The 14,952-nt window shown below is 51.5% G+C and overlaps 1 protein-coding gene and 1 non-coding gene across 3 annotated transcripts; one reads left to right on the top strand and one right to left on the bottom strand.

The window, feature by feature from the left end:
* On the bottom strand, positions 1-106 carry LOC118148085 (U6 spliceosomal RNA). Its single transcript, XR_004734879.1, has one exon. It is a non-coding gene; the product is annotated as a U6 spliceosomal RNA (small nuclear RNA).
* Positions 107-2,795: 2,689 nt separating this feature from the next.
* MCAT (malonyl-CoA-acyl carrier protein transacylase) lies at positions 2,796-12,831 on the top strand. Of its 2 annotated transcripts, XM_002743827.7 has the most exons (4): positions 2,796-3,268; positions 6,047-6,134; positions 8,720-8,937; positions 11,957-12,831. In XM_002743827.7, the coding sequence occupies exons 1-4, from the start codon at positions 2,846-2,848 to the stop codon at positions 12,398-12,400; spliced, it is 1,173 nt and encodes a 390-aa protein (XP_002743873.2). In that variant the 5' UTR covers positions 2,796-2,845; the 3' UTR covers positions 12,401-12,831. The 2 variants fall into 2 exon arrangements, with proteins under 2 accessions (XP_002743873.2, XP_008978125.1); XM_008979877.4 differs by lacking the exon at positions 8,720-8,937.
* Positions 12,832-14,952: the final 2,121 nt, after the last annotated feature.

The following is a 14,952-nucleotide window of genomic DNA, read 5'->3' on the forward strand; positions in this document are numbered from 1 at the left end:
AAAAATACAGAACGCTTCACGAATTTGCGTGTCATCCATGGCAGGGGCCATGCTAATCTTCTCGGTATTGTTCCAATTTTAGTACATGTGCTGCCGAAGCAAGCACAATAGGCAAGTTTTCAACCCCTGCCTCACTCCCTCCCTCCCTCCCACCTCTGGTAGTTCCCGGTGTCCATTGTTCTCTTTTTTTCTTTTGAGATGTAGTTTCGCTCTTGTCGCCCAGGCTGGAGTGCAGTGGCTCAATCTGGGCTCACCGCAACCTCCACCTCCTGGGTTCAAGCAATTCTCCTGCCTCAGCCTCCCAAGTAGCTGGGATTACAGGCACACACCACCATGCCCAGCTAATTTTTTGTATTTTTAGTAGAGATGGGGTTTCAACAATTTGGCCAGGCTGGTCTTGAACACCTGACCTCGTGAGCCACTGAGCCCAGCCAATAATTTTCTTTTTTTAAAAAAAAAAAGAGGGTTTCACTCTTGTTGCCCAGGCTGGAGTGCAATGGCGTGATCTCAGCTTACTGCAAACTCTGCCTCCTGGGTTCAAGTGATTCTCCTGCCTCAGCCTACTGAGTAGCTGGGATTACAGGCACATGCCGCCACGCCCAGAGACCCTTTGTCCCTTTCCAGTGAAACTCCAGATGGGTCCCAAAACTGGGGAGGGACATCACCCAGTGGCTAGGGAGCAGGAGGGGACCTAAAGATCTGTTTCTCAAAGGCACCTCCAAATAATCCTCTGTTTTAGCCTCTTTTCATCCTTAGATCTAGAAGCAGCAGCTGCTGCTGCCGGTTCTTAAGTTTTTCAGGATTCTGTTGTATGTATAAGGATTGGCTCACAGCCTTCCCCAGTCCTGGGAGAGGTTTAGCGTTCTGAGATCAGCTCAATCAGGTAATACCAGCCTATCTGCTTTCCAGCTTCCAGAGATTCTGCTGCTGGGGCTCTGCTTTCCGGTTCTTCCTGTCCCTGTGGATTTATATCTACAAGTATCTCTTTGTTGTGGATTTATGGGCTTCCAGAGGCAGTGCTCTCTCTATGCATCTTAACCCGAAAGTCTCCTCCATATATATATAATTTTTTTTTTTGGACAGTTTCATTCTTGTTGCCCAGGCTGGAGTGCAATGGCGTGGTCTCGGCTCCCTGAAACCTCTGCCTCCTGTGTTCAATCACTGAAACCTCCACCTTCTGGGTTCAAGTGATTCTCCTGCCTCAGCCTCCCTAGTGGCTGGGATTACAGGTGCCCACCACTGTGCCCAGCTAATTTTTGTGGGGTTTTTTTGGTTTGTTGTTTTTATTTTTTTGAGACAGAGTCTCACTCTGTTGCCCAGGCTGGAGTGCAAAGGTGCTATCTCGGCTCACTGCACCTCTGCCTCCCGAGTTCAAGCAATTCTCTCCCACAGTCTCTCAAGTAGCTGGGATTACAGGCATGTACCACCATGCCTGGCTAATTTTTGTATTTATACCATCTTGTAATATCACCATCTTGGCCAGGCTGGCCTTGAACTCCTGACCTTGTGATCCACCTGCCTTAGCCTCCCAAAGTGCTGAGAATACAGGTGTGAGCCACTGCGCCTGGCCAAATTTTTATATTTTTTAGTAGGGATGGGGTTTCACCACGTTGGCCAGGCTGATCTCAAACTCCTGACCTCATGATGCACCCACCTTGGTCTCCCAAAGTGCTGAGATTACAGACATGAACCACCTTGCCTGGCCTATTTTTTTTTTGAGATGGAGTCTCACTCTGTTGCCCAGGCTGGAGTGCAGTGGCATGATCTGGGCTTACTGCAACCTCTGCTTCCTGGGTTCAAGTGATTCTCCTGCCTCAGCCTCCCAAGTAGCTGGGACTATAGGCACCCACCACCACATCCAACTAAATTTTGTATTTTTAGTAGAGACAGGGTTTCTCCATGTTGGCCAGACTGGTCTTAAACTTCTGACCTCAAATGATCCATCTGCCTCAGCCTTCCAAAGTGCTGGAACTACAGCCATGAGCCACCGCGCCTGCCCAAGCTTGTGTCTCTTGAGTTGCTTTTAGGTTAAAATTAGATAACCCCAATTTCCAACCCCCATTCTGTCCCACCTGTCACTCAATCTCTGAGCCTTTGTCACTCTAAATTAAGAATAATAATAGCAACTATCCATCACAGCGTTGCTATGAGGAATTACATAAACTAATATTTGAAACATACTCAGGGCTTTGTCCAATGGCATAAAGATCTACTGGATGCTTATTATGTGCCAGGCACCGTGTGGTTTATAGGAAGCATTATAAAAGAGAGCTGTAATCTTGCATAGTTAGGAGCTGGCAACTGATGATTGGATTGGCCATACCAACTCCTGACGTTCAGAGAATCATATGCAAGAAATGTGGTTTCCGGCCAGGCACAGTGGCTCACGCCTGTAATCCCAGCACTTTGGGAGGCCGAGGGCAGGTGGAACACCTGAGGTCAAGAGTTCAAGACCAGCCTGACCAACATGGTGAAACCCCGTCTTGGGAAAAAAAAAAAGTGGAGGTTTCAAGTGCTCTTCCTGTGCCAGGTGGAAAGTGTCAATATTACATTGCGTTGCGTTATTTATTCCATAAATATATGTTGAAGACCCATCGTGGTGTGGCATCGTGCTCCGTTCTTGGCTGTCGATGTTTAAGTAAACAAACACATGGGTCCTTCCAGGTTCCCAGAGCGCAGCCTGAAGGCCCTCCGAGCCGGGGCGGAACCACTTCTGCGGAACCTTTCTTTCCGCTCCCGGTGCCCCGGGTACCCCGGCAAGAAATGCGTCAGGGACCACGCCGCACCGCGCCGGCGCAGTCGGGCCTCGGTCGCCACGGTAACGCGCGAGGGCTGGTGTCTGACCATGAGCGTCCGGTTCGTGCGGGCCGCGTGGGCCCGGGGCTTGGGCCCCAGCTGCTGCCGCGGCGCCTCCAGCTTCCCGGTGCCTCCGCCGGACGCCCAGGGTGTAGCGGAGCTGCTGCGAGATGCGACAGGAGCGGAAGAGGAGGCGCCCTCGACGGCGACGGAGCGCCGAATGCCGGGCCAGTACTCTGTGCTGCTCTTCCCGGGCCAGGGCAGCCAGGTGGTGGGCATGGGCCGCGGTCTGCTCAGCTACCCACGCGTCCGCGAACTTTACGCCGCCGCCCACCGCGTGCTGGGCTACGACCTGCTGGAGCTGAGCCTTCACGGGCCGCAGGAAGACTTGGACCGCACTGTGCACTGCCAGCCCGCGATCTTCGTGGCATCGCTGGCCGCGGTCGAGAAACTACATCACCTGCAGCCCTCGGTGAGGCCCGAGCCCCCGTAGCAGGAGTGGGAAGGTGGGCTCTGCCTGAGCCCTCACCATCAAGTTGGACCCACCTAGGGCTTCCACCTGCCAGCCCGGGAGGCTCTCACATCTCACTCATTCGATTGAGTTTTCTAGAGTTCCCATTTATGCCAGGCAGTGTTCGAGGCGCCGTCAGCAAAACAACGATCTCTGCCCAAGGGGAGGTTACATCTTAGGGATACAGATAATAAACACTAAATGCAGTAACTAGGTAAATTAGATGCTCTATAAAAGATGGTAAGTGTTGCAGAAAGAAATAGAGAGCAGGTAAATGGGATATGGGAGTGGAGGGCCAGTTTGTGGTTTTAAATGATTTTAAATTATTGAATGAATTAATTAATGATTTTTAAAGGATTAACTTTTTTTTTGAGATGGAGTTGTGCTGTATCACCCAGGCTGGAGTGCAGTGGCACAGTCTTCTCAGCTCACTGCAGACTCTGCCTCCTGGGCCCAAGTCATAATCGTGCCTCAGTCTCCTGAGTAGCTGAGCTTACAGGTGTGGGCCACCATGCCTGGCAAATTTTTTGTGGTTTTTTTTTTGAGCCAGTCTCACTCTGTCACCCAGGTTGGAGTGCAATGGCTCAATCTCAGCTCACTGCAACCTCTGACTCTTGGGTTTAAGTGATTCTTTTGCCTCAGCCTCCCAAATAGCTGGGATTATAGGTGCCTGCCACTACGCCTGGCTAATTTTTGTATTTTTAGTAGAGACAGGGTTTTACCATGCTGATCAGGCTGCTCTTGAACTCCTGCCCTCAGGTGATCTGCCTGCCTCAGCCTCCCAAAGTGCTGGGATTACAGGTGTGAGCCACCATGCCTGACCGAATTTTGTATTTTTAATAGAGCTAGGGTTTCTCCATGTTGCCCAGGCTGGTCTCAAACTCCTGACCTCAGGTGATCTGCCCGCCTCAGCCTCCCAAAGTGCTGGGATTACAGGCGGAAGCCACCACGACAGCCTAACGTCATTCTTTTTTTTTTTTTTTTTGAGATGGAGTTTCACCCTTGTTGCCTAGGCTGGAGTCCAGTGGTGTGATGTGGGCTCACTGCAGCCTCCATCTCCCAGGTTCATCCACCTCGGCCTCCCAAAGTGCTGGGATTACAGATGTGAGTCACTGCACCAGCATAAATGAAGGAACATTGAGATGACTTGAGAATGTCACTTCACTCGAAGGTGGTGGATTGATTGCTATTAATATTTAGTAAGTCGGTAAATGTTTAGCCCTTGAGATCCTTTACCCTATTTCACATCTACAACCACCTTGTGAGGTTAATACTGTTATTTGATGGTTGAGGAATGTAAACTTAGAGATAATAAAAAGAATTAGTTGGCCAGGCACCATGGCTCAAACCTGTAATCCCAGCACTTTGGGAGGTGGGTAGATTGCCTGAGGGCAGGAGTTCAAGACCAGTCTAGCCAACACGGTGAAGCTCATCTCTACTAAAAATACAAACAAACAGGCCGGGCGTGGTGGCTCATGCCTATAATCCCAGCACTGTGGGAGGCTGAGGCGGGTGGATCATGAGGTCAAGAGATCAAGACCATCCTGATCAACAAGGTGAAACACTGTCTCTACTAAAAATACAAAAATTAGCCGGGCATGGTGGCGCGTGCCTGTAATCCCAGCCACTCGGGAAGCTGAGGCAGGAGAATTGCTTGAACCCAGGAGGCAGAGGTTGCAGTGAGCCGAGATCGTGCCGTTGCACTCCAGCCTGGGTAACAAGAGCGGAACTCCGTCTCAAAACAAAACAAACAAAAAAAGCTGGGTGTGGTGGCGTGCGCCTGGAATCCCAGCTGCTGGGGAGGCTGAGGCAGGGGAATTGCTTGAACCAGGAAAGTGGAGGTTGCAGTGAGCTATCACGCCACTGCACTCCAGGCTCGGTGTCAGTGTGAGACTCTGTCTCAAAAAAAATAAAATGAATTAGTTAAGTGGTTCCGTTGAATTGTCATAATAATATTCATTCACTGCTTACCCTGGGCCAGGTCTATGCTAAGCACTTTATAGACATTGTATTCACATAATTTTCTCAGCAGACTTTAGGTCCTGTTCTTCCCTCATGTCCAGAGGGATTAGGGAACTCTCCCAAGCTAAGAAATCTAGTCTCTGACTCAAAAGTCATGCTCTTGGCCAGGCAAGGTGGCTCACTCCTGTAATCCCAGCACTCCGGGAGTCCAAGGTGGATGATCACTAGAGGTCAGGAGTTTGAGAGCAGCCTGGCCAACATGGTGAAACCCAGTCTCTACTAAAAGTGCAAAAATTAGCCAGGTGTGGTCGTGGATGCCTGTAATCCCAGCTACTCCAGATGCTGAGGCAGGAGAATTGCTTGAACCCAGGAGGCGGAGGTTACAGTGAGCTGAGGTGGCACCACTGTGCTCCAGCCTGGGCAACAAGCAAAACTCCATCTCAATAAAAAAAAAAAAAGTCCTGCTCTTAACTTCTGCACAACTATATGGCCCGAGAGCCTGCTGTAGGGAAAGGAATCCAGAGCCCTGGGTTGCTGTCAGTGTGACCGTGGGCGCAGTTGACTGTGCTGTAACTTATCAGGAAACTCCTCCTAAATAAAGGGCAGGACTCAGTGATAGTCAAGGTCACTTCTGCGTGTCCTCTTCCGGCTGGTGCACCGAGCCCGTAGAACCTGGCTCACTGAGATGCTGAACATGCTGGCAGCAGTCAAGTGCAGAGCCCTGGAACTGGGCTCCCCAGGCGAATGAGGCCTCACATTCTGTGTCTGTCACCACAGGTGATTGAGAACTGTGTTGCTGCTGCTGGATTCAGTGTGGGAGAATTTGCAGCCCTAGTCTTTGCCGGAGCCATGGAATTTTCTGAAGGTACATAGGAAGGCGTTTGGTTTTGTACAGTGGTGTGGTCTCAGGCCCTTTGGGGTAAGGGACACTGCCAAAAATGATACTGGACCCACTCGGGTGCTGGGAAGGGAGCACATGGATAGGGATGACATTGGCTCATGAGAACAGGACTTCACTGTGATTCCATTTTAAGCTTGAAGAATTCAGTAAGGATTTCCCTTACTTTTGTAATCTTGTGAAATCTGCTTGCTGGACTCTCACCCCTATCCTGTGCACTCGCCTGCCTGCAGCACCTGCCATGGATAGTACGTGCTCAATAGATTTTCACTGAACTAAAGAGTAAATAAGTATTTGATCTGGAGCTATGTTAGTTTTAGTTCTTAAGAATTTTGCGGGCCGGGTGCGGTGGCTCAAGCCTGTAATCCCAGCACTTTAGGAGGCCGAGGCAAGTGAATCACAAAGTCAAGAGATCGAGACCATCCTGGTCAACATGGTGAAACCCCGTCTCTACTAAAAATACAAAAAATTAGCTGGGCATGGTGGCACATGCCTGTAATCCCAGCTACTCAGGAGGCTGAGGCAGGAGAATTGCCTGAACCCAGGAGGTGGAGGTTGCGGTGAGCTGAGATTGCGCCATTGCACTCCAGCCTGGGTAACGAGCGAAACTCCTCAAAAAAAAAAAAAAAAAAAAGAATTTTGCTGTCCAGGAACCATGGCTCATGTCTGTAATCCTAATCCCAGTGCTTTGAGAAGCCAAGGCAGGAGGATCACTTGAGGCCAGGAGTTCCACACCATCTTGGGCCACATAGTGAGACACTCATCTCTGCCCCCTACAAAAAACAAAAATCAGGTTGGGTGCAGTGGTTCACAACTGTAATCTCAGCACTTTGAGAGGCAGATGGATGCTTGAGCCCAGGAGTTTGAGACCAGCCTGGGCAACATGGTAAAAACCCCATCTCTACCAAAAATAGAAAAATCAGCCAGGCATAGTGGTATGCAGCTGTAGTCCCAGCTGAAGTACTTAGGAGGATGAGGTGGGAGGATTACCTGAACCCAGGAGTTTAGCTGTGATCCTGCCACTGCATTCCAGCCTGGGCAGCAGAGTGAGACCCTGTCACACACACACAAAATTAGCTGGGCCTGGTGGCATGCCTCTGTAACTCCAGTTACTCAGGAGGCTGAGGTCGGAAGATCACTTGAGCCCAAGTCTGAGGCTGCAGTGAGCTGAGATTGTGCCACTGCACTGCAGCATGGGTGACACAGTGAGACCCTGTCTAAAATTAAAAAAAAAAAAAAAGGAATCTAGTATAGAAACATGAGGTTACTGGGACTGGAGAGGGAGGAGTGGAGAGTACTTCCATAGTGGACATGGAGTGTTTGAAACTAGACAGAGTTGGCGGTTGCACAACATGAATACCCCAAATACCACTGAATTCTGCACATTAAAGTGGTTAATTATAATTTAAGTGAATTTCACCACAGTGCTTTTTTTTTTTAAAGCATATCATTATTAAGGAGTTTCATACTTTTACATTTTATGAAACAATGTTATTACATGTATCATCTTACGTGTGCCTAACGTGCAGAATTAGGCCTGGTGTGGTGGCTCACGCCTGTTATCCCAGCCCAGCACTTTGGGAGGCCGAGGTGGGCAGATCACCTAAGGCAGGAGTTTGAGACTAGCCTGGCCAACATGGTGAAACCCCATCTCTACTAAAAATACAAAAATTACCCAGGCATAGTGGCGGGCAGGCACCTGTAATCTTAGCTACTCCGGAGGCTGAGGCACAAGAATCACTTGAACCTGCAAGGCGGCAGAGGTTGCAGTGAGCCAAGATCATGCCACTGCACTCTAGCCTGGGCAACAGAGTCAAACTCTGTCTCAAAAAGAAAAAAGTGTGGAATTATAGCATATTTTCAATTTTGTGGGTTATTTTTTTGAGACAGTATCTTGCTCTGTCACCCCAGCTGCACTGCAGTCATAGTTCACCACTAGGCGCCTGTAATCCCAGCTACTCGGGAGGCTGAAGCAGGAGAATTGCTTGAACCCAGGAGGCAGAGGTTGCAGTGAGCTGAGATCATGCCACCGCACTCCAGCCTGGGCATCAGAGCGAGACTCCATCTCAAAAAAAAAAAAAACAGAACCTCAAGGAGGTTGTGACTTGGCTAAGGCAACATGGTTCCCACTCTGTGCCTCTTTACCTTTCACCAGAGTTTCTCAATAGTGGCACAGTTTTTTTTTAATAGTGTTGCTATTGGGCCAGGTCATTTGTTTTGTGGGGGAAAAGGAGGCTGCCCTGTGCATTGCAGTGTGTCGGACATCCTCCCTGGCCTCTACCCACTAGACGTCAGTGACACTTTTAGTCGTAACAACCAGAAAACATCTCTGGACACCACTGAGCACCGCTGTCCTACACCAAACCAGCTTTACGGCAGGAAGGTTTGTTTGTATGGTGCCAGGTACAGCAGTGTGCTTTGGTGGTGAACGCTTGCATGGTCGGTAGAGATGTATGAAATCGTGAGTGGAGGTTGGGCTTTATTTCTCAGGCCTGGCCTTTTCGCCTTCATTCTGTGCCCTCATTTTTCCAAATGCACTTCTCTCTGGACAGGTTTGTATGCAGTGAAAATCCGAGCTGAGGCCATGCAGGAAGCTTCAGATGCTGTCCCCAGTGGGATGCTGTCTATCCTTGGCCAGCCTCAGTCCAAGTTCAACCTCGCCTGTTTGGAAGCCCGGGAACACTGCAAGTCTTTAGGCATAGAGAACCCTGTTTGTGAAGTGTCCAACTACCTCTTTCCAGATTGCAGGGTGATTTCAGGACACCTGGAGGTGGGTGTTGATGGGAGCCGCCTTTATAGACCCCAGTCTGGTACGGCGGGTTGGAACTGCTCCACACCTGTGAGACCTGGCAGTGTGGCAGGTGCTCTGTCCAGCCTGGTCTTCAGGAAGTATTTTGGGGCCAGAGCAGCGAGGTAGAGCGAGTGCTGCAAAGCAGGCAGGACCCGGAATGTGCCCCACTCCACCATGTGTAGGATGGGGTCTGGAACAAACCAGCCAGCCCAGGTCTAAAGTCAAGGGGCAGGGCCGGGTGATCTCCAGGGCCTCCCTGTAGTACATTCTGGGCTTCTGAGGAGCCTCAGATCTGGTTGCTTCCTTAGAGAAAAGAGCTGTTTTCTGCCGGATCACTCTGCCTGCCCTGCCTTTTTTAGGTGTCTGTTTTTACACTGGTGTTCGTTTCCTTTCCACTGTCTTTCCTTCTATTTCCTACTTCCCCAAACATTTATCAAGAACTGGGGACGCACAGACTGATTAGCCAGGGTTCCTGCCATCAAAGGAAGAGCCCCTGTGAATGTATGACTCCAGGCCGAGGGGTGCAGGGGAGGGTCTGGCTGACCACTGATGGGCCTAGGAGCAACCGAGGAGGCAGCAGCTGGAGGATGAGCACAAATTCGCCAGCAGGGGGCATCCTGAGCAGAGCAGCAGGAGCCCCCAGGGAAAGAGCAGTGGGTACTGAGTGCCTGGCTTGGGGAATGCTGAGTGCGTGCAGATTGGAACCCGTATGAGGGGCTGCTGGCCGGGTCAGATATTTCTTTATTTATTTTTTGAGACAGAGTCTTGCTCTGTCACCCAGGCTGCTGGAGTACAGTGTCACTGCAACTTCCGCCTCCTGGGTTCCATCAGTTCTCTGCCTCAGCCTCCCGAGTAGCTGGGATTACAGGCATGAGCCACCACACCTGGCCAAGGAAGGCATTCTTCTCACATTTTCCACACAAGGGTGCTGAGGGGGAGAGTGGAGAGTGCTTGGAGATGGTAGAGGCAGAACTGGATCCTGAGTCTCTCACTCCAGAGTCTGCTTCTGCCGCTTGACCATGCCTGGCTCCTCTTCCCACTTGAGGACTCACCAAATGCCAGGCATCCTTGTCTGCCTCCTCTGAAGCAGTGAGAGCCAGCAGGAGCCTCTTGGGACTGTTCTGAGATGGTGGGCAGGTCAGGTACAATGGCCTCAGCTCAGTCTTGGAGCTGGTTACACATTCCCTTTAGCAGTCTTGGAAGGAAGCTCAGGAAGGACCTCTCAGTCAGGGCAGGAGTCTCCCCAACAGGTTCCCGCACGGGTGCACCCAGTCTGGGTGACAACTGCTAAGCTTGTCCTTGTGGTACTTTTTTTTTTTTTTTGATACAGGGTCTTACTTTGTCTTCCAGGCTGGAGTGCAGCGGCATGATCTCGGCTCACTAACCTCCACCTCCTGGGTTCAAGTGATTCTCCTGCCTCAGCCTCCCAAGTAGCTGGAACTACAGATGCCCACCACCACGCCCAGCTAATTTTTTGTATTTTTAGTAGAGATGGGGTTTCACCATGGGATCGGTCGTGAGCACTGCAGTGGAGACTGCTGGCCCCTGCAGTGGTGACCTTGACCCCTGTGGCCCTAACCTAGGACTTGAGAGGGCTCGCTGTTGAGCCAGAGTCCAGAGACCTTACATGGAAAGCCCCAATAAGTGCCACAGGGTAGCCATCCCCATCCCTGCCAGTCACTCAGACAGTCTGGGTGTGGAGGGAAGGGCTTGGTCTGCAGAGTCCAGAAAGCCCAGACCAAAGGCTCCCAGCTCCTGCAGTGCAACCCTCATGGGATGGAGCTGCATCGAGGGTGATGGTGGAAAAGAAGCATGGGTCAGGCAACAGGAGCCAGGTTTTGCTGCAGTGACAAGCAGCCTACACTTAGAGGTCACAGCACAGAAGTGCAGGTCCCATTCCTAGTCTGTGCTCACCAGGCTGGGTTCTGCTGAGTGTTTTTAGCCCAGGACTCAAGCTATGGGAGCAGCCTCTAGGGAACAGACAGACTAAAGTGGGTGGATCACTTGCGGCCAGGAGTTCAAGACCAGCCTGTCAACATGGTGAAATCCCATCTTTACTAAAACTTAGCCGGGAGTGGTGCTGCACGCTTACAGTCCCAGCTACTGGGGAGACTGAGACAGGAGAATTGCTTGAACCTGGGAGGTAGAGGTTGCAGTGAGCCAAGATCACACCTTTGCACTCCTGCCTGGGTGACAGAGCTCGCTCTCAAAAAAAAAGTAGAAATTAAAAGAGTATCTTCCGTTTTAAAGACCTTTGCAAATTCTGTTGCTTGCTAACTGCTGCAAGAGTTTGGAGCTATTGGCTAGCCCAAGGCCCCTTCTGAGCTCAGATGCCCATCAGGAGGTTTTTGGCATCAACAAGAGAGCTCTTTCCTTCTCTAGAGAAACCCCAGATGAAGGTGAGAACCCAGACCCTGCATTATGAAATGGGGGCTTGAATTTACCTTCTGAATTTTTATTTTGAAGATGAAGGAATAAAAAGCAAACAGGCTTGTCAAACATTCTGAAAGGTGTGGTAGAATTCTCAGTGAGCGCTAACACTTCTTAGTGCCTTTCCTTTATCAGACACTCTCGCATGCCTTATGGTGTTTGCTCTTCCGGGCAATGTTGTGAAGTAGAGGAACTGTGCTTTACCTTAGGGTTGGAACAGAAGAGATTCAACGATGTTAAGTGACGTGCCTGGGGATGGTGCTGGGACAAACAGGTCACATTTCCATGTTTAACAGCTGTGGGTCTCTCTCTGGTCACCTTCCCAGTTTGGCCATATGAATGGTCAGATCCCCAAAGGCGGATTTCTGGGACACTGGTTGTACAAGTAATTTTAACGGGAACCAAAAGTGGGTTAAGGTCCCGCTCAGGGTTTGCAGGATTAAATCCAAGTACAGCTGTGAGGGAAGAGTGTGTTAGACACACAGGGCCAGGAGAGTGCCGGTGGTGACTTCTGCCACTATGTTTCTTCCCTAAGATTTGTGCAGCTGAAACCTCCTTCTATCCCCAGGCGCTGCGGTTTCTCCGGAAGAATTCCTCTAAGTATCATTTCAGACGCACCAGGATGCTGCCAGTGAGCGGCGCCTTCCACACCCGCCTGATGGAGCCAGCCGTGGAGCCCCTGATGCAAGTTTTAAAGGCAATTGATGTTAAGAAGCCTCTGGTTTCCGTCTACTCCAATGTCCACGGGCACAGATACATGCATCCCACGCACATCCAGAAGCTGCTGGCCCAGCAGGTGGTCTCCCCAGTCAAGTGGGAGCAGACGATGCACGCCATATACAAAAGGAAAAAGGGCAGTGAGTTCCCCAAAACTTTCGAAGTAGGCCCCGGGCAGCAGCTGGGAGCCATCCTGAAGAGCTGTAACTTGCAGGCCTGGAAGTCCTACAGCCCTGTGGACGTGCTGCAGACCCTCGAACACATTGACCCGGACCCCGAGGAGTCCCCAAGATGACCATGGGGGGCTCAAAGGGATGAACCCGTGCCCTCCTGAAAAGAGGCTCTGAGCTGCGCCCACCACACACTCCCTTCCTAACGGCTCCTCTTCCAAGGGAAAGTGATTGCAACGTGCTTTGAAGGCCACATAAAAAGCCCTGAGTATTTCTTTATATGACCCAATCCATTTCGCCCCCTTGGAAAAAATCTTTGGATGTTGGGAAGGATGCCACAGGGCTGCCAGCCCTGCACCATGGGTGGGTGTGCCAACTCAGTGGGACGGGACGGGTAGGGTGCTGCACCCTCATGCCAGCCCCTGCCCTGCCTTGCCCTGCCCTGCAGGTACTGGGAACATGCTGGTGGGGACTCATGTCCGGCCAGTGCCAGGGGAGCCCCTCCATCCCCACCCAGGGCTCCTTTGTCACAAATCTAAAAGGTTTTAGAACCCAATTGGCCTTGGCAGTTTTGTTCACCTCCCACCCCCTCACTTGACAGCTGGAAGACAGTCCCACATTTGTTGACTGGCACACAGCAGGCACTCAGTAGGTATGTCTTGAGTATGAGTGGGCTGTTCTGATAGAAGGGTCCTTGAGTGAGGTGCAGGGTGTGGGGGTGCCAGGAAGGGAGGGTGGCCGAGGCTCTGGTCCTAGGGCTGGGATCATAGGACTGTGGTTACTGCAGGTCTGCGGGGTGCCGGAGGGAACAGCACATACCTGCCTCGGACCTGACCCCCGGCTCCATGCCCCATCCTTGGACGGAGCAGCTCTTTCATGAATATCAAATATGAGACATTCCAAGCTGCTTGGGTGGTAGTTCATTATTCAGTGGGAAAACATCGCAAATCAACTCTTAAATGTTACCATTTGTGGCCGGGCGCGGTGGCTCACGCCTGTAATCCCAGCACTTTGGGAGGACAAGGCAGGTGGATCACAAGGTCAGGAGTTTGAGACCAGCCTGGCCAATATGATGAAACCCCGTCTCTTCTAAATACATAGAAATCAGTCAGGCACAGTGGCAGGCACCTGTAGTCCCAGCTCCTCGGGAGGCTGAGGTAGGGGGATTGCATGAACCCAGGAAGCAGAGGCTGCGGTGAGCTAAGTCACGCCACTGCACTCCAGCCTGGCCAACAGAGCAAGACTCTTGTCTCAAAGTTACAGGGTTTCTCACTGTTAGTTCTGTGGCGTTTCTCCGAAGTGCCCTGCTGGCCTTTGGGCAGAACCCTGTTTCGTTCTATGGCACTATCCATTGTTGGCCAGCTGTCCTGATGCTGGGCCATTACATGCCAGCAGCACTTCCAGGCATCGTGACCCTGTGACCCCCAAACACCCTTCATGTCTCCATGAAACCCTGGGTTAAAACACCAACAAAAGCAGACATTCTGATTCCCACTGCAGCCTGCATGCATGTCCCTTGACCTGTGATAGTTCTTTGGAAAGAACTATGTCTCAAATCTTTATTGTACAAAGAAATGCTTAAGTACTGAGCCTGTTTGAAGCCCTTTCCCTGAGAGCTTCAAGCAGTAGCAGCCTCAGGAGACCCAGACTCTCCACATCCAGGTTCTCTGGCAATGCTGCGGGCAGGATGGCGTCGTGGGGTCATGTTCAGCTCTAAGGAACAAAATCCCAAACAAGGGAGGGAGTCTGCTTTCCAAGGAGTTGGGAAGAGCTGTCCTCACCGCTTACTCTGGGCACTGCCCTTGTCCTTGTGTCCTGGGGTGGTACTAGCAGATCCAAGACCAGGAAGGGGGAAGAGACAGCAAAGAGCAGATGGTGCTGCCTTAACAAGACTCTGGAAAGTTGTATCATCTGTAGTGCCGGGGCTGCCCCATAGGTAACCCAAAGGTGAGGGCAGGCAGCAGTGCCCGCTACTCTACCCCTGCTCCTTTGGACAATCCCTACAGAGGGGCAGGCATGGGCAGACAAGGGGAGTCGGGGTCAGAGTCCTGGGGTGAGCCACGCCGAGTCCTACATCTTGTCCTTGGTGGAAACTTGGCAGGTTCCTGCCCCTTTAGGGAAGTGCCAATGGGTGGCTTTGGTGCCAGCACACTGGCCCAACCCTTGGTGAAAACTGACTCTGCCACCACATCTCTGGGCCTCATGTCCTAGGAGAACCTTGCCTGTTTCTCTAGGCCTGTGTGGCATCGGGGCCCTCCCTCCCCAGGATAGTGAGATCCCAGCTCTACAAAAATATAAAATGGGCCACTGATCAGCCTCTCCTCACTTTGTCAGGAGAACCCTAGATGCGAGGAAAGGGTGGTGTGGAGGTGAGCAGAGCCTCTCGCATCTCTGCTCACCCAGTAGGCACTGCCAGATGGTGGTGTGGGCTCCGGGGCAGGTGGGAGGTGGAAAGCCTGAGTGTGGGTCTTGGAGACCTGGGTGAAGCAGCAGATGTAGACGTGAGGAGAGAACACCCTGCACCCAGAGTGCAGGCAGCATATGACAAGGCCACGCTTAGGCCACACCTCGGCCCCATGGCTCATCTGCAGAAGCTCCTAAGCCCGCCGTTTTCACTGCGTGTGTTTCTGGTGGCCTTTGGTCAGTGGGCTGATCAGGGGTGGAAAAGGGTCCATGG

The sequence above is a fragment of the Callithrix jacchus genome, chromosome 1, assembly GCF_049354715.1.
Source record: "Callithrix jacchus isolate 240 chromosome 1, calJac240_pri, whole genome shotgun sequence".
Classification (NCBI taxonomy): Eukaryota; Metazoa; Chordata; class Mammalia; order Primates; family Cebidae; genus Callithrix; species Callithrix jacchus.